This window comes from Setaria viridis, chromosome 1, assembly GCF_005286985.2.
Source record: "Setaria viridis chromosome 1, Setaria_viridis_v4.0, whole genome shotgun sequence".
Taxonomy (NCBI): domain Eukaryota; kingdom Viridiplantae; phylum Streptophyta; class Magnoliopsida; order Poales; family Poaceae; genus Setaria; species Setaria viridis.
Genome location: NC_048263.2, coordinates 14,435,802 through 14,454,699, shown reverse-complemented (window position 1 = coordinate 14,454,699; position 18,898 = coordinate 14,435,802). Strand labels below are relative to the sequence as shown.

The following is an 18,898-nucleotide window of genomic DNA, read 5'->3' as shown; positions in this document are numbered from 1 at the left end:
AGTGCAATTATTCCTTAAATTATGTTGTACACTTTATTCATGGTTTTTTTATTTATCAACCAACATTTCTAATACTTTTTTGGCATAATTAAGTTGCAGTGCAATTATTCCTTGTATCATAGACCCCCTTTTTTAAAATTTTGTTGTACACTTTATTCATGATTTTTTTATTTATCAACCAACGTTTTTAATACTTTTTTGGCATAATTAAGTTGCAGTGCAATTATTCCTTGTATCATATACCCATGTATCGTGAGTTTCTGAGTAGTCTAGAAACGCCGTCCATTGTTTATCGTGGATGTATTACATGAAGATTAGTTTTTGAACTATCAAGACTATACATGGCTCGGTAGGGTTATTCTTTTATCTATACAAAGTAAATAATTGTTTATAATTGGACACTTATATGGTAATAGTAATTGGAGATGAACTTTTCTACCTTACGGACTCCAAAGTTGGTAGGCATATTGTGCTTTTTTGTTAGATTTTATCTTTGGTGACATGATGTCCGGATGTTTATGATTGCAGATGAGCACACTAGCGAGATCAGGTGAGAAACAGGGAGCTGGCAAGCGGCAGCTGCTCTCTACCTCCCCTATCCGCTTGGTTACTCTGCTCGCGGCTCGCACTGAAACACCTGAACACGATGTCGGTGTCAATTGCTCCTCCCGTAGAAATTTTGGGGGCATATCACCGGGTTTACTTGCCGTGTCAACCTCTACGCCCATGCAAGTTTTGCTGAAACCTCAAAATTTTGACCTGTAAGGTTCTACCAAACTCTGAACTACTAACAAGCTCGTCTATGCGTGCGTGCCATCACATTTGTTAGTTTTTTTTAGGGGGGTTGCTGATTTGGTTTGACTTCAGGTGGTACAGTACAGCACAGGAACCGATGTCGCCATCGACCTTGCGCCGGGCGGTACACAGAGAAAGTTCCCAGGGTTGGAAGAAGCACTGATAAAAAGAAAAAGACAGAACCGTCGTTTCTGAACGCAGCTCATTTCTGAACGCGATGACTGGCTTAAGAGCTTTAAGGTCTCTGATTTAAAGCAGTCAAGCACAAGTATAGAAGAAATGCTAGTACGTTTCAGGTTTGGCGGGCCTATTTCTAGTCATCTCTTTCTCATGATGGTCAGGATCTTCTTCTCACCTGCGTGCATCCGTTGTTTATTCCTCTACATGCTTCAGACAGTTCGTTCTTGACTCACTAGCTGGAAACACAACTGGATAAAAAGAGAGAGGAAGAAACCTATTTTTTTTTCTTTCCTTCCAGATTTACTTAAATGTTCTGAAACAAAATAAGCTAGTAATGAATATGCGGCCATCATTAAATGTTCTGAAACAAAATAAGCGACTTCAGGCATTTAAGCAATTCGGCATGCAGATTAATTTTGGCATCTAAGCAGCCAAAACTGACTTGGCGCCATTTACCGTGGGCTGCCGCCATTTACCGCCCGCCAGTGAACAAATCGCATCTAACCTCCCACTTCCTCATTAACCTCCCCATCTCCTATATTCTTTCCTTTTCCTTTGCCTCCTCCAATCTCGGTATCCCGATCTGCAGCCGACGGAATCCGCAGCCGACGTCAATCTGACTTTGACAATGTCCCCCCGCCGCCGCCGCCCTGGAAGCTCCAGGCGCCGCCCCTGTTAGCCCCAGGCCCCACCCGCGCCGCCCCTGCAAGCTCCTGCCGGTGCCGCCCCTGGTATTCCCCGGCGTCGCCGCCCCGCAAGGCCCCACCGGCGCCGCCCCTGGTAGCCCCCACCGGCTTCGCCCCTGCAAGCTCCCGCCTGCGCCACCACCCCTGCAAGTCGCCGGCGCTGCCCCTGGAAGCGGCCAACTTCGCCTCCCCTGGAAGCCGCCTGCGACACCGCCCTTGGAAGCCGCCGGCAACGCCGCCCCTAGAAGCCGCCTGCGACACCACCCCTGGAACCGCCGGCGCAAAATTCAGGTAATTAGGAGGGGATAAATGCATGCATAGGTTTTGGATTCATCAAATTCAGAGATGATCTATGAATTAGCAAGGGTTCTGGACTTCTGGTTTGCAGTAACTGTAATTGAAGTCCCTCCTCTATCCCTTTCCCCATCCTTTCTCTGATGTTTGGAAAGCATCAGTTTGTCTCAGTCAAGTTAGCCCAAAAGCAAGCCGGGATATGCCACCCCTGTACACTTAGCACGTATCAAACTCAGGGCAGGCCTGGACCATGGCGATGCATCACAAATACCACATTATCCTGCAGATAACTAATGCAGAGGCACCAGTTCAGGTGTGAATGACAAACGTCTCTACATTATCTACTATACCTCACTAGCTTTCAATCAACTTTAGCACCTAAGCATCAGAAAAACAGAGGAAAGGTGCTCAAGGATGCCGAGGGAAACTTCCAGTCAAGTGTTTAATTAAGTTGTTCCATTATGTAATTAGTCTTCTTTGATTACATTATGTAGTTAGGAGATATGCCCAAAATACTATTGCTCAGCTTGCTGAAATTCAATTCTGGACATTCAGTAGTAATTTAAATTTTTTAGTCATCTTGGTTTGGAATCTGGTCTGAAGTTTCCCTACCCTATGATTCTATTGTTTATGAAATTGCATACCAACTGAAAAATTTGAGAGCCAAGTTTTAGAGATAAGAATTTTTATTTGAATCAACTGAAGTGGGAAGAATGTTGCACTTTAAGTTTTCCTTTTCAAAGATTTGTTCTACTTTACTAAAACTGTGCTGTTGCATTTTGCCTTCTGAGAGATAATGCACTAAACTGTAAGTGCTGATCTTTGTACCCCATGTATATGCAGCATAAATCATGGTAAGACCACTTCGAAGGTTAAGGAACTTGAACCTTGAAGAAGAAGGGGATGCAGAACATATTGAGAATGGGCAGGACAACTTAGCAAAGAATGAGAATAGGCATGACAACCTAGCAGAAAATGAGAACGATGATGACTTACAGGGTCGTCCTGATGTTGATGGATTATTAGCCCGCCTGCCACGCCACCATCCACAAACCCCCAGTAAGATTATAAGTAAGTTTCATGTTTTTTCCTTTCATATCAAAATGCAGTGTCACATCAATCTGTTTCATATATGTAGGGCCAAATGGAGAGGTGAGACAAGTTATAGGGAATTTTAGAATTTTAAATTTAGAGGATTTAGATGGAGGAAAGGTAATTGTACGTACGGATGAAAATGGTGTCCCAAATGAAAGGTCAGCCTCCATTCTTGGTCAAGACTTTGGACAGACAGCAGAAAAACCATCATTAGCTCCTTTACACATTGAAAGATGGGACAATGCTCTGTTCAATACTCACAAGCAACAAATAATCAAGGATGTAGAGGTAAAATTAATCTTACTAGTTCAAGCAAGCACCTCAATTTTCATGCATCTAGTAACATTTACCTCTACTCTTTATAGGAACACTTTTAGTTCCCCCGCCAAACGCTGAATCTTACAAGGGACTGGGTGCTACGGATTGTTAACAACAGGTGGTGATCCTACAAATCAAAGTTGAAGAAACAATATTTCAATCGTGAAGAGAGATATCTAGATGAAATCATAAATGGGAAACCAAACAAAGTGAATGAACTTCAATGGAAAGCTCTTGTTGGATTTTGGTGCCGAGAACAACATAAGGTGACATCCTTTTACTTAACATTTATATGCAGTTTGAAAGCAACGAGTGTAACAACACTTCATCACTCTTCTACCTTTACAGAAAGTATGTGCCACAAACTCAAGGATCGCAAAAGAATAGAAGAATACACACACATCAAGGAGAAAAAGCCATGCTAAGCTGAAAAAAGAGATGGTGAAATATATTCATCTGAAGTTATTTATTATATTCACTATCATCTAATTCAGATCTATAATGAGTCTCAACTTACTCTATTGTGCAGGAAGATAACCAGAAAAGGAAGGTTCATAGGCTAGAATTATGGGAGGTTGCTCATAAGAAAAAGAATGGCAGATACACTACCCACAAAGTGGATGCAATAATGGTACAATTTCTAATCCTAAGCATTTATGTTCAATCTGAAATTTTGTGTACCATTCTGTGACCTTCCACTGTTTATAGAATGCAACATATGAGGAATTAGAAAAAAGGCAACAAAACAACAATGGTAATCTTTCAGCTCAAGATTTTAATGAGGTGTTCAATGATATAGTTGCAAAGGAGTTAAAAGCACATAGGTACTATGATGATAAGTACTAGAGTGAAGTTCGAGTGTCTCAAGGTTAACTTTTGTCACTCAAACTAAGGAAGAAAGAAGATACCAAGAGAAAGTAAATGAAATGGAGAATAAGATGCAACACATGGGTGGTTTCATGAAGCACTAGCTTGGTTTCATGTTAAAAAAGTTTCCTGAAGAGGATTTCATCAAGGAAATGGTAGCAGATCTACATGATAATGAAGTAAGCATCTATTCGACCTGTGTTATTTTATATTACAATGAACTGTATATATGCCTAACACCTGAAAGTAAGCCATCCCTCTCTGAATTGTTTGTTTTTTCAAGGATGGACTTCTAGAACCAGAAAGTCATCATGATCACAGCCCTGCACACTCACTTGGTAATGTGTACTCTCCCACGAATGAAGTGCAGGTAATAGAGTACATACTTTACTTCTAATGTACACATCTACAACAATAATATTAAAGTTTTTGCTAATGTAATGGCTGTTGATACTTTGCAGCAGGAGACATCCACCCAAGACCGTACGTCTTTACCTAGTGAGCAAACAGTTGCCAAGGTATGCTTTTATTGTTTAGAGCATACAATTACTTTGCATAGAATTTGTTTGCTGCAATTGGGTGTTGGGTACATCTAAAATTGTGTGGCCGCAGCCGCTGCTGTTTGCTGGCTGTTGGTGCAGCACAGCAGGAGCCTTTCAGTGCTGCAAACTAGCACCGCCAATTACTTAGCTCCCAGTTCCATGCTAAATATGATTCTCCACCTCCTTCATTGTCGCCTGAATCTGCTGCTTCTACATTATTACTAGGACAATATTTTTTAGTAGACTATGTTCCTGGATACTTTTAATTCTGATGATGGTTTCTTATGAAAAAATGCCACGTTATTATGTTGATTTATCTTATTGGCTTCCTAGTTCCTACTGTAGTTGTTTAAGACCTGGTTCCTTTAATAAATTGGATTGCTTTCTACATGGAAATGATTAATACATAGCATCTGTTTATACCCTCCAGAATGCTCTCCATTCTCAAGCATCTCCTGAAAATGCCTTAGACCTTTTTTGGACAAATGGATATGAACATTATTTCCTTGAAGTGATACTTACTCTTTTTTTTGCATCGTTTCAATTCTAATCTGATAGCCATTTGCTGGATTTTGGATATGCTTTGTTTTCTTCAAATTACTCAGTTTTCAGGGTCATAAGTTTCTAGAAGTTTGCCCTTCCTGTTGTTTCTTTTTGTTGAATGCCAGCAATACTAGGCACATTGTTTCTCTTATGAAATAGTTTTGCTTTTGGTCCTAGACTCCTTGTAATTGTGATTACTTATACGTAGCACGTACTAGCCTGAATATCAACTTTTTAATTTAATGACATGTTACATTTGTCTTAAAATTTGCCATCATCTCTCCGGAAAAAGTTGAAGGCCCATAACTTCCACTTTGCCCAGTTAACAATATTTCTTACAAGACAGATTTTACAATAATATTAGTTCTCTCAATCTCAATGCAAGCCTTGTTCTGATTTTTTAGATTGCCCAACTCAAAACTGCTGAATAAATCGCATAGGGATACAGGTGGTTAAAATTCAGCAAGCCTAGATATTAATGAATCAAAGAGAGTAGTGACATAGATGCAAAAATTTGTTACCATATGAAAGGAAATCCCTCCCCAAATAAATTATATCAAATAATATTTGGTTGTGTGTGCATTACTAGTTGGAGCAGATGCCGGAAGCGGTGCTTTCTTCATTTAAGAAAAATGGTATCTAGAAAAGATATGGTAGTTTATTGTCAGTGAAGAAGATCTAAGCTACAAGGTTTAGAGGAAGGCAGGTCCCGTAGTGCCGCTGTCGTAGATAGGTCTATTCTACATCCCTATTGGCTTGTTCATTGTTATTGAGGTTGTTGCTGGGTTACAATCTATGGTTCTGGTTTTTGTCGGACCAGCTACAGTAAGATCACCATCGAGTTCTGTCAGTGTACCTATCATAAGATCCTAAAATTCACTTGAAAATTACACGCAAATTAGCAAATGTTCTGTATTTTGTCAAAGCAAAAGGAAGTTGTGTTACAGGATAACGACTATAATTTTATTAGGGCAAGAAATTAGATACAAGTCCCTTTCAAGACCATTTCATCTTATTGGGACAGGAAGTTAGACATGCGGAATGTTTACCACATATTGTTTGCACATTTCATTGCCAAAAAAGGGCATAGATCAGCCCCATCTAAAAGACTTAAATAAATGAATGCAAAGCATAGCGTTCATCTGATACTGTTGTAATATGTACCTGCCATCTTCTAAATCTCAACTGGCATTCCTAGCCATTGCAATAGCAACCTGTCTCTATCATCCTCAGCCAGTCAAGTAACATCTGGAATGCACCACCACTTCCTGTCATCTTAGCCGTATGATTCTAAATTTCTAATTAATTACTCCCTCCATCCTAAAAGCACTGTTCGTTTAGTCTCCAAAACTTGTCCCACAAAGAGTGTTTATATAACTTTCAGACCATCCAACAAAGACCCTCATAAAGCTTGATGTAGTTGTGCGTGGCAGCAATAACATAGATTTTAGTACCATTTTTAGTGGTGTCAAGTCATGATTTCCTTAACTACAGCAGAGCTTAGCCTCAGTGAATAGTCCCTTTTTTTAACATCAAATTTGTCTTGCAGCACAATATTAGACAGGGTGATCACAGTTGAATAGTACCTTGCTAGCGCTAAAAGCATGATACAGTCCTATTCCTGTTGTGATACAACTACTTTGGCCATATCTAGTTGTCTACAAACTCATACTGCTATGGCCATATCTAGTTGTCTACAAACTCATACTGCTATCTACGCTGTGGCTACAGGAGGCACATATTCAGAGTTCTATTCATGAAGGTAATGGTAATGCAACCACAAATTTTTGACAAACATGGTATGTCTAAGCTAACATTGCAATATTATTTATAATGAGTGAACTTGCTTTAGTGATGCTTTATTTTGACTAATATAATTCCTACCTATTCTAGAGGGCTCGAAGAGTTAAAGCCCCCAATTTGTGTCGGTCAGAATCGGTATGCTTCTATTTCGCTTATTTCTTTTCTAGTTAAATTAGTTAAATGTACAAAACTCTTATCTTCATGTTTTGCAAAATGGTAGAGCCGTTATCCAGTCTATCTTCTTTCACTAAGAAACAAAGGAAGAATTGTGGCCAATGCGAAGTTAGTGACTATTGATGCCAAACGAGACATTGGAGGAAGCGTGCTTGGAAAGGAATATGTTGGGGTTTATGTTGAAGGTCTTGAAAATGTTGACAGTAGAAATAAAGGAGATGAGCTAATACCTAGACCTGTTTCTGACATTCGTACACTAATAGATGCTATTGGCTATGTTATTGCATGGCCCCATTCACATGTAAATTTTTTTTCAAAGATTAAACCTACAGTTTCGTAATATCTTCAAATTATGGTATTCATCTAACCTCATGCCCCCCGTTGCAGGTGAAGAAAGCTACAAGTACAAATCTAAAACAACTTGGTGATATAACTTTTCAAGGGAGAAGTGAAGCCGCGATGGAGAGAGGGGCAAGAACAGGCAATGAAGCATAGAGTTTAGTTGTTATTGAAAAATTTAGAAATAATTGTATGATATTGTTATTTTGTTTGTGTTTCATTATCAAAGCAATTGTCTTGTTGACAGTACTTTAATTAATGTACTTGTTGGTTCTTGAATGAATTACTCAATTTCTTTTTGGTGAAGTAAAGAATTGATTGCCAATGCAATATCATAGATACTTTAATTAGACATTATTAAACTATTCAAAAATAAAATGATATATTAAATTTATAAATGCAAATAAAAGAATCATTATAGTACACACGAAAATAGATGTATCTATAAATCGTCTCTACATTTCTTAATACACAATATAGTGTTACTATAAATCGTGTCTATATCCGTACACACGTAATAAAAATGTATCTACAATATTGTTTCTACATTTGTTAACACGCAATTTGGTGTTACTATGAAACATGTCACTCGCCATGTCACCGGCCACATCACGTGCCACATCACCCGCCACAACATCTGCCACGTCATCCGCCACATCAGCTGCCACATCATCTGCCACGTCACGTGCCACATCACCCATCACGCTCTACTAAATCATCTCTATACTAATTACTACGCAATAAGACATCGCTATAAAACGTGTCTATATTATAGTACACACGAAAATAGATGTATCTATAAATCGTCTCTACATTTCTTAATACACAATATAGTGTTACTATAAATCGTGTCTATATCCGTACACACGTAATAAAAATGTATCTACAATATTGTTTCTACATTTGTTAACACGCAATTTGGTGTTACTATGAAACATGTCACTCGCCATGTCACCGGCCACATCACGTGCCACATCACCCGCCACAACATCTGCCACGTCATCCGCCACATCAGCTGCCACATCATCTGCCACGTCACGTGCCACATCACCCATCACGCTCTACTAAATCATCTCTATACTAATTACTACGCAATAAGACATCGCTATAAAACGTGTCTATATTAGTAGGCATGTTTTGTATACGTATCTATAAATTGTATCTATATTTATTAATATGAAATGAAGCGTTACTATACTACATAACTACACCACTAGAGACGTTTTACATGTATGTCTACAAAATTGTATCAATATTTTTAGATATGCATCTAACGTGTTTATAAAATGTCTCTTTCTTTCGTAGCAATGCTTAAAGGATTCGTCTCTACAAGGTCTGAAGCGGTACGTATGAAGATGCTTCTAACACACTTTATGAAAGCGTGCCTACATTGACACAGAGACGAAATAAAGCGTGTCTAACTCTAAATCTAGCGTAGCTAAAGGAGGGTTTTCTAGTACTGCATTGATGTATCCTGCAAGATTCGTTAATACGAAAAATGCATATATGAGATAAGTAGGTTGAAACGAGCAGTTTTCTGTACTCTTCTTGTCAACTGGTTGGCTTCTTGCGCTGTTGGTCCCCATTTGCAGATCATTGGATGAGTTGAAATAACTCTCTTAGACTTGTGAACACAAGCCATGTTGGGGCGTCATAGCCCACAGAGCTTACTAGCTCATGGTTGCTACTAACCCGCCTTTGCTAGCTAGATGTGGGTGAGTTGAATAACTCAAGTAGACTTGTGACTACAAGTCGAACTAGGGTGCTAAGGCCCCGAGAGCTGAATAGCTCATGGTTGCAGCTGACCCACCTTTGCGAGCCGCTTGGTGAGTTGAATAACTCAAGTAGACTTGTGACTACAAGTCGTACTAGGGCGCTAAGGCCCAGAGAGCTAAATAGCTCATGGTTGTAGCTGACCCGCCTTTGCGAGCCGCTTGGTGAGTAGACTTGTAACTACAAGTCATATTGGGGTGCTAAGGCCCAGAGAGCTGAATAGCTCATGGTTGCAACTGACCTGCCTTTGCGAGCTGCTATTTGAGGCGAGGACATATAGTCGACTGCCACCAAAAAATAATTGCAAAAAAAAGGTTGAGGCCAGTGGCCTGTGTACAATGTCCCATAGTCTACTAACTAGGGGTAGAAACGATAGAGATGCTCGATGTTCCACGAGTTCTTGACGTCTTCACCGGAGAGATGTTGTAGCCTGTAGGATCCTGGGCCTGTGACCTTGGATACGATGTAAGGCCCCTCCCATGGCGAATTGAGTTTGTGCAGCCCTATGGTGTCTTGGATGCGCTTGAGGACCATGTCACCAACGTTGAAGGAATGTTCTTTGATGTTGCGATCATGGTAACAGCGGAGTCCTTCAAGGTACCTTGCTGACTGGACGAGTGTCGCATAGCGGGCTTCTTCTAGACTGTCTATGTTTAGACGCCTTGTTTCTTCTACCGCACCTTCATTGTTTTGTTAGACTGTGGGAGATTTCCACATGACGTTGGCAGGGAGTATGGCTTCTGAACCATAGACTAGAAAGTAGGGTGACTACCCCGTAGGCTTGCACGGTTGAGTACGTAGCTCCTAGAGTACGTTGGGTAGTTCTTTGAGGCACTTGCCTCCCTTGGTGTTGCCAATGTCGTGCAACCTTTTCTTCAAGGCATCAAGTAACATCCCATTGGTGCGCTCAACTTGGTTGTTGGCTCTTGGGTGAGCGATAGAGACATAACGAATGTCGATTTCGCTATTTTCACAGAACTCCCAGAATTCATGGTTGCTGAAAGTGGAGCCTAAATCCGTGATGGGTTTGGGAATCCATAGTGATGGACTCATCGCGGTACCTTATCTGACTTGGGGCAGGTGACAGGCTTCATTTCGATCCATTTTGTGAACTTGTCGATCACTACGAGTACTCGATTGAATCCTCCGGGCGCTGTTGGAAGTGGATCAATCATATCGAGTCCCCAACATGAGAAGGGCCATGTTGGAGGTATCGTGATGAGCTTGTAGGCAGGGACATGTTGTTGCTTTGCAAAGAACTGACAACTTTGGCATCGATAGACTAGTTCCTCTGCATCGGCTAGTGCGGTAGGCTAGTAAAACGCTGCTCTAAAGGCCTTTCCCACTATTGTGCACGAAGATGTGTGGTTGCCGCAGATCCCTTTGTATATTTCTTCCAATATGTCCTTGCCATCTTCTCGTGTGACGCACTTCATGAGTACTCCTGAAGATGCGCCTCTTCTGTATAGCTTGTCTCCGACGAGTACATAACTTTTGCTTCGTCGTAAGACTTGCTCTACCTACATTTGTCTAAGGGTAGTTTGTGCTCTTTGATGTAGTCAATAAATGGTGTTCTCCAATCCACATCAATCATCATAACCACCCGATCTGGTTCTACTATGCTGCGATCGGTGGTTGTTAAGGGTGCCTGCTCCACGATGGATGGCTTGCGAAGCTCGTGGATGAAGACTCCTACTGGAACTTGAGAACGTGTTGAACCCATCTTGGACAGGACGTCCGCAGCAACATTGTTATCACGGACAACGTGGTGGAATTCCAGGCCTGAAAATTTATTTTCTAGCTTGCGGACTTCTTTGCAGTACGCATCCATGTTCTCTTTGTTGCGGTTCCACTCATCGTTGACTTGGTTGATGACTACTAGCGAGTCACCGTAGACTAGTAATCTCTTGATCCCTAGGGATACTGCTAGGCGTAACCCATGTAGTAATGCTTCGTACTCGGCTTCGTTATTCGACACCTCCCAGAATATCTGAAGAACATATTTGAGTTGTTCACCCTTGGGGATATCAAGAGTACTCCTGCGCCGGCACCTTCGAGCTTGAGTGATCCATCAAAGTACATGACCCAATGCTCTAGGCATTCTGCTGATGTTGGTAATTGATTCTCCCTCCACTCTGCCATGAAATCGAGTAGAGCTTGAGATTTGATCGCGGTTCGTGGCCTGAATTCCAGGGAGAGCGCTCCAAATTCCACTGCCCATTTAGAGATTCTGCCCGTGGCATCTCAATTATGGAGAATTTCACCTAGGGGAAATCAGTGACCATGATGATCTTGTGTTCCTGGAAATAGTGTCGCAATTTCTGTGAGGTGAGTAGTATAACGTAGAGCAACTTCTGGACCGGTGGGTAACATGTCTTGGAGTCTGGGAGTACTTCACAAACGAAGTAAACTAGTCTCTGGAATTTGTATACATGACCTGGTTCTGATCTTTTGACTCTATTGCCATGCTTACGGCATGAGTAGTAGCAGTGATGTATAACAGCAAGTCCTCATTTGGGGTTGGCGTTGTGATGATCGGTGGCTTTGATAGGAAATCCTTTACCTGTAGTAGAGCCTTGTCCGCCTCCTCTATCCACTAGAACTTTTCTTGCCATTTAAGTAGTTTGAAGAAGAAGAGGCTCCGTTCTCCAAGCCTTGAGATGAATCTGTTGAGGGCCGCCATGCACCCTGTCAGCTTCCGGACGTCCTTAATGCCGGACGGAGCTTGCATATTGGTAATGGCGGTGATTTTCTTGGGGTTTGCTTCAATGCCTCTGTGGCTGATGATGAACCCGAGGAATTTCCCTGACGGTACCCCAAAGACACACTTTGTAAGGTTGAGTTTCCAACAGAACGCTTCGCAGGCTGGTGAAAGTCTCTTCCAAATCTGTGATGAGATCATCTGGATTTCTATTCTTAACTACCACATCATCCACATATGCTTCCATGTTGCGGTGGAGTTGTTTCTCAAAGCACATCTGGATGGCGCGTTGATACGTTGCTCCTGCGTTCTTCAACCCGAAGGACATTGTTTTGTAGCAGAAAGCTCCACAAGGGGTGATAAACACAGTTTTGACTTGGTCTTCATCCTTGAGGGCTATCTGGTGATATCCTGAGTAGTAACCCAGGAAACAGAGTAATGCGCATCCAGCTATGGAATCGACAACTTGATCAATCCTTGGGAGCCCGAAGGGATCCTTAAGACAATGCTTGTTGAGGTATGTGTAGTCCATACACATCCTCCATTCATTGTTGTTCTTCTTGTGGACCAAGACTAGGTTAGCGAGCCACTCAGGATGGAAGACTTCTTTTATGAAGCCTGCCGCGTATGCCTGGCATATCTGCCAGTTTCCATGCGAAAATATCTTGGTTTGCCCGAAGGAAGCTGACGAGCGTGCTTTCCTATTTGGCATCTAGCCCTGTGCCAATCAGGGCTGTCTTGGTGGAGTCGCCGGTCTCAAGGTCGATGGCTTTGAAGTCCACATCACTTGCCAGCTTGACCTTAGTAACCCCCGACCTGTTCTCCGGGATTTTTGAGTTCCATCGGGGAGAGCTTCTTTAAAGCAGTGAAGACTTTTTGTATCGAGCTGGGTACTTGAGTAGTCGCCGCCAACTCAACAGCTTCTGTGTCACATTTGTATGACCTTCGCAAGTCTCCATGGAGGGAGAGTACTCCCTTGGGTCCTAGCATCTTCAGGAGTAGATAAACATAGTGCGGGATTGCTATGGATTTGGCTAGTGCTAGTCTTCCGAGGATAGCGTGATAAGAAGTCTCAAAGTCTGCCACCTTGAACTGGATGTATTCTATCCGGTAGTCTTTGGTTTCGAAGGTAACCGGTAGGACTACTTGTCCAAGCGGTACAGTTGCGTTGCCTGGGACAATCCCATAGAACGGGGAGTTCGTTGAGGTGAGCATGTTAGCAATATCGAGGCCCATCTTTTTTAGAGTTGTGGTAAAAATGACATTGAGGCCACTGCCGCCATCGATGAGTACTTTGGTAAGTGTTGAGCCAGCAATAACCAGGTCCAGGACAAGGGGGAACCATCCTAGTTCTGAGAAACTTGTCCATTGGTCCTTCCTGGAGAAGGTAATGTATACCTCAGACCACTTGAGGGGCATAGGAGCAGCGGGCTCAATGGACATGATCTCTCTGAGTACTAGTTTCTGGGACCACTTAGAGGAAGTGCCTGAGATCCCGCCAAAGATGACGTTGACGGTCTTGGATGGGGTCTGGAATTTGTTTTCACCGTCTTCACCTTCGTCTACCTTGCCTTTCCCCTTGTCATTGTTATTGTTCGGGCTGTAGCAATCTATCATGGCGTGCTTGCTGTGTAGTTGCCACGGACACTGCTTCTTCAGCAGCTCGCTGAATGGAGGCCTATCTTCATTTCTATTAGACCCTTTCTTATTTGAATTCGTCATTGCTGCAATGGTATTGTCGGGCTTGCGCTTGCAATTTTGGTTGCCCAAGTAGTTATTTTGGTGGTCACTGTTGCGGTTTCTATCTTTCTCTTGGTTGTTGCTGTGATTATTGCTGTTGTCACAGCCGCGATTGCGATCTGAGTCAAACCTCTCGCGTTCTTTATCCTCCTCGTCTGCCCATGACTGGGCCATGATCTTGAGTGCCTTGACATCCGCAGGACGACGCCTACTGAAGTCTTGGAACATGCGGCGATCATAGAGGCCGTTCTGGAAGCATTCTATCATGTCTGATTCTAAAATATCCACAATTGTGGCCTTTTTGTCAAAGAAACATCGTAGATAGCTGCATAGTGATTCATCTCATTGCTGTTCGACTTGTGCCAAGTCTATTCTGTTATCGGGGCGCTGCATTGCCCCTGCGTAGTTGCTGGTGAAAGCTTTCTTCAAGTCTTGCCAAGAGTTGATGGAATTGGGCTTCAAGGATTCGAGCCAGCTCAGTGGCGCAATTTCCATGCATACAAGAAAGTAGATGACCTTAGTGTCGTCAGTCCTCCCTGCAGCCTGGACTGCTAGCGAGTAGCAGCGGAGCCACTGAACTGGATCTTGTTTGCAATCGTACTTGGAGTTACCCAGGGGCTTGAATTTCTCTGGTAAGATTGTGCTCATAACCCGACTTGTAAAGGCGGGAAAGTGATCATTGTCATCACCCCTGTAGTCTTCTTCAAGGTCATGCTCTCGATGCCGGTTGCTGATGATGTTGCGTGCATCACGGTTGCTATTGATTTTATTCCTAAGATCACCATCGATGAGTGAGGGTTCATGGTTAGCTCTATTGTGGCGAGTGCCTCCCCTAGAAGCTGTTCGACTACCCTCGGGCGCTCCTCTGTATTGTCTTGGGCTTTTGAGTACATCTCTGTTTTGCCTCGGAGCCCGAATTACGCCCCCCGTGTTGTCTGGCGTATTCGTGTGGTCAAGCTAAAGGTCCTACGTGGTCTCTGCTGCTGCCATGCTGACTACGCCCCGACGAGGTGTGAGATACTAATGGAATTGGAGTCGCTCTGTCGAGTAGTTCATAGGCGCGTTCTGCCAATTGTGCTATCAGAGTACTGTATTTTTCTTGAGGCATAGCACGACTGATGAGGTCGATGGAGGCAATAATGGCGAGTGGCGTATTGTGTTGCTGCTTTTGCACTGCTTCGAATGCTCTATCGAGGTTCATAATTGGAAGCTGGGCAGTTAGGTGAAGACACCGTTCCACTCTCTGTGCATTTCTTGCCCTCCCGCCGAGTCCTTTGGCTTTCAGTTTCTTCAACGATGTTGGCAAATAATTCATCTTGTGAGACATCATCTGGGTAATGCTCTCATCAGGGGGTTCTTGGCTGATGTTGTTCACCTTCTTCCCCGTTTGTGATTAAATCGAAAAGTTCTCTTTCTGCAGTATAGCTACTAGAGCTTGAGGTGATGACTTCTTTGGAGCCATCTTCTTCATAGATTGGCGACAAGGGTATTCCTTCTTGGTATGGTAGGATCTCAAGGTTGGCGATTATTCGTGACTCGTTACTGGTCAAGGAAAGACGACTTCATGTCCAACCAGTAGACGAATCTACCTTGGGGAGTTGAAGTAATTACTAGGCCCTGTTGCGGACCTGATAAAGGAATTTCTTCGATGGAATCTGAGTAAAAGTTGAGGTTGTGGTTTTCAATCATCTCCGATCTGGATTGTGACTTGGATAGAGTTGCTTGATAAACCAAAGCCGCGTTTCAGAGTCCAAACGAGAATTGACTCGGAGTTTGATTCGGTCCGCATGATGACTTGTTTGCCTGCTCGTGGGAGCTAGTTCGAGTTGTTGTAGAGTCCGAGTTGTACTCGAGCTTGCTGTTTGTCAGGCCAAAAATTTTGCTGAATTTCTTGACAAAATCCTCCATAGCTTGTCGACGAAGGGTGATGTCGAGTTGCTTCTTCGAGGCCTCTGCGATGTAGCGGTGGAAACCTCCAGCGCCATTGGCAATGCAAACCCAGGAGTTGAAGACGAACATCGCGCCGGCTTCGAACATGATCGTAGGCTTGATGATGATTTGAGCCATCGAACTCACTTGGAGAATTTTGGCGACTTCCCCTACCTGGAGCACCAGCCGTCACTGTTTTAACCTAGCAACCTACCAAGGGAGTACTCGAGGTAGAGTTTTGGTTGGTAGGTGTCTCCGAAATCAAGAGCTCGATGGTGTACGCAGGCACGCGATTTAGACAGGTTCGGGCCGCTAGATCGCATAATACCCTACGTCCTGTGTGTTGTTTTCTTGTATTGGATTCCACCTGTTTTGAGGGGGCCCTTGCCCGCCCTTATATTCCAGGGGAGCAGGGTTACAGGGTAGTTGCTTTACAAGAACACTAGTCAGATACGACTGCAGAGTTCTACTCTAACTCGGATGAGTAGTTTCCTTATCTATGACTAGTCTTGTGGTAGTCCATGTAGACTACACCACCCTGTATCATAGTCTCTATGTCCCGGTATGTCTCGTTGTACTTCTCCTCGTATGGATCAGTACAAACCTTATGGTGGTCCCATGGATGTATGCCCGACACCGACTTCTTCTTCTTCGTAGGTGGCATATCGGACTCCGCCTCACTAACCGACTTGTTCGCGCTAGGGGCGGCCTTCTCCTTCCCCTTCTTGCCGACCATTTTCCTCTTCGTGAAGCTCGACTCTGAGCCTTGGAGGCGAACTGCTTGCATGGCCTGTCGTGTCCATCGCCCAATCTGAACCTAGCCCACCTCTTTCGTCACCCCCAGATTCGACCCAAATGAAGACTCAGAGTCCCATTCGAATTCGGCGGCCGGCGCAACGGGCACGTCGGTCAGAGATCTTCGGGGGCCTTGCTTCTGCCTCTCCAGGCAATGGCGCTGGGCAAAAGTACACAAATGCGTCATCCTGGTCAATTCATCGCTTCAATTCACAAACATCACAAACAGATAGACACTACATTAAATCAAAGCTGAGTACAATCTTACTGGGTTGGGCGACGACCTCTTCAACGAGAAAGCTTTAGGGATGTCCTTGTTATTGATATGACCCTTGAAGAACTCGACCACCCTGTCGATGACCTCTGAGTTAGGCACCTTGCCATGGACCTTTTGGGTCAGATCATCTAGCCTCGAGTACTCATACGACGGGTGCACTCGGTACTTGATGGGTTGCGTCGTCCTTTGACACAAGTTGATACAGATGGCTCCGGCTATCAGTCCCCGAGGCTTCAAGTTGGTGATCTTTTCTAGCAATTCATCCACTTCAACTTGCTCCGCCGAGGTGGGCTGATTTGACCACTCAGGCGTAGACACTGGCCCGTACCCTTTGTGCGACGGTAGCTCAGGATGCTGATTCGCAATAAAGAACCACTCATTGTGCCACCCCTTGTTGGACTCTCTCAACTGCAGATCAAAATACTCCTACACCTTCTTGGGCCGCAGTGAGAATCCACAACCCCAACAACCCGGTCTTTTTTACCTTACTAATCACGAGTTTCAATTGGTACAAGTAGCGCCACAGATGAAAATGTCGGGGGATGCCCAAGTACACTTCACATAGATGGATAAAAATAGAAATATCCAAGATTGAGTTTGGATTCAGATGTACTAGTTCAATCTTATAGCAGTGGAGAAGGCCATGGAAGAAGTCTCCTATCAGGATCCCGAATCCACATTCGAAGAATGGCGTGAACACCACCGTCTCCGCCATGTCCTCCGACGGAAATTCTTGGCTGGCAGTGGGCTTCCACTCCAGCAATGTCTAAGGGCCGAGGAGGCCTCAGCCGACGAGGGCTTGGATGCACTCCTGCGTCATCACGGACTTCATCCAGACTAAAGAAGGCTCCGAGGCATTGGACTGTGCCATTTCTTCGAGCTCGATGCCTTGAGATTTAGATCTAAAAAGAACTAGAGCCTTGCTGCGCATACGGTGGTGCGGCAGCTCGAGTGACGATAGCACGGTAACTCAGGTGGTGGCGGCGGCATGCGCGCGAGCGGAATAAAGGTTGTGGCGGCACGGCCTAGGGTTTGCAAGCATGGCGGCGAAGTGCTTAGTGGCCTCGAGGCGGCGGCGCTGAGAGTGTTCAAGATAGAAGTAAAATGGCTTTGTGACCCCTCGCGCTTTTGAGGGGGGTGACAGCGTAACCTATGGACAAAAATTGCGGGCCTCTCATTATCGCGGCGCAACAGCATGCCTCCGTGGCTCCGTCAGTCCTCGTCCTTGGGGGCTGGACACCTAATTTTGGTTGGGGTGCCCCCGCAGCTCCGCCAATCCTCAACCTTGGGGGCTGGGCGCCTAATTTTAGTCAGGGTGCCTCGGCAGCTCTGCCAGTCCTCGACCTCAGGGGTTGGGAACCTAATCTTACTCGGCGTGCCTCCGTGGCTCTACCAGTCCTCGACCTCGGGGGCTGGGCGCCTAATTTTGTTCGACGTGCCTCCGTGGCTCCGCTAGTCCTCGTTCTCAGGGGCTAGGCGCTTAATTCTACTCGACGTGCCTCCGCGGCTCCACCAGTCCTCGACCTTGGGGGCTGGGCGCCTAATCTTATTTAGCGTGCCTTCGCGGTTCCACTAGTCCTCATCCTCGGGGGGTGGGCGGTGTGCCTACGCAGCTCTGCTAGTCCTCGTCCTCGGGGACTAGACGCCTAGTTTCAAGTTAGTATGCCTCTGTGGCCCCATAAATCCCCAAAACCAGATGCTGGAACATATTTTTGCTTAGCTACAGTTCCTTTCCCTAGAAAGATTACTGGCAACACATATTACAAGCGACTGTGAACAGCTCTGGGATATCTGACATCCCAGGATAAGAAGCTACAATGCAGAAAAAGAAAAAGCTCAATACAAGAAAGTTGGGTGAAACACTTCCCCTAGTGGTGTCCTGGACAAAGTGGCATGGTTCACGATACAGCCTCCTCACGAGGATTCTTCTAGCATCGTTACCTCCCGGCTCCATCGAAGAGACTGCAAAGGGAAGGAGTATCCGGATTTTCTTCACGAGAATTCTTCTGGCATCAGGCTTCCGGGCAGGTATTAGTCCTATTAAAAA

The 18,898-nt window shown here is 44.3% G+C and overlaps 1 protein-coding gene across 14 annotated transcripts; it reads left to right on the top strand.

The window, feature by feature from the left end:
- The first annotated feature begins 1,501 nt into the window (after positions 1-1,501).
- On the top strand, positions 1,502-7,919 carry LOC117849986 (uncharacterized). 14 transcript variants are annotated; one of them, XM_072292784.1, is made up of 13 exons: positions 1,502-1,952; positions 2,799-3,014; positions 3,094-3,338; positions 3,416-3,634; positions 3,717-3,809; positions 3,898-3,999; positions 4,266-4,414; positions 4,519-4,605; positions 4,697-4,753; positions 7,052-7,082; positions 7,214-7,258; positions 7,344-7,598; positions 7,685-7,919. In XM_072292784.1, exons 8-13 carry the CDS (start codon positions 4,547-4,549, stop codon positions 7,790-7,792), a joined length of 555 nt encoding a protein of 184 aa, XP_072148885.1. In that variant the 5' UTR covers positions 1,502-1,952; positions 2,799-3,014; positions 3,094-3,338; positions 3,416-3,634; positions 3,717-3,809; positions 3,898-3,999; positions 4,266-4,414; positions 4,519-4,546; the 3' UTR covers positions 7,793-7,919. The 14 variants fall into 14 exon arrangements, 10 of the variants coding, with proteins under 10 accessions (XP_072148885.1, XP_072148884.1, XP_072148883.1 ...); XM_072292783.1 differs by having other exon boundaries at positions 4,262-4,414; XM_072292782.1 differs by having other exon boundaries at positions 4,168-4,414.
- The last annotated feature ends 10,979 nt before the right edge of the window (positions 7,920-18,898 follow it).

Bases quoted from the DNA above. Each gene is read 5' to 3' on its own strand.
- LOC117849986 (XM_072292784.1), top strand. From the start codon at position 4,547: ATGATCACAGCCCTGCACACTCACTTGGTAATGTGTACTCTCCCACGA. The intron at 4,754-7,051 runs GTATGCTTTTAT...CTGTGGCTACAG, and splicing joins GTGAGCAAACAGTTGCCAAG to GAGGCACATATTCAGAGTTC. The intron at 7,083-7,213 runs GTAATGGTAATG...TACCTATTCTAG, and splicing joins TCAGAGTTCTATTCATGAAG to AGGGCTCGAAGAGTTAAAGC.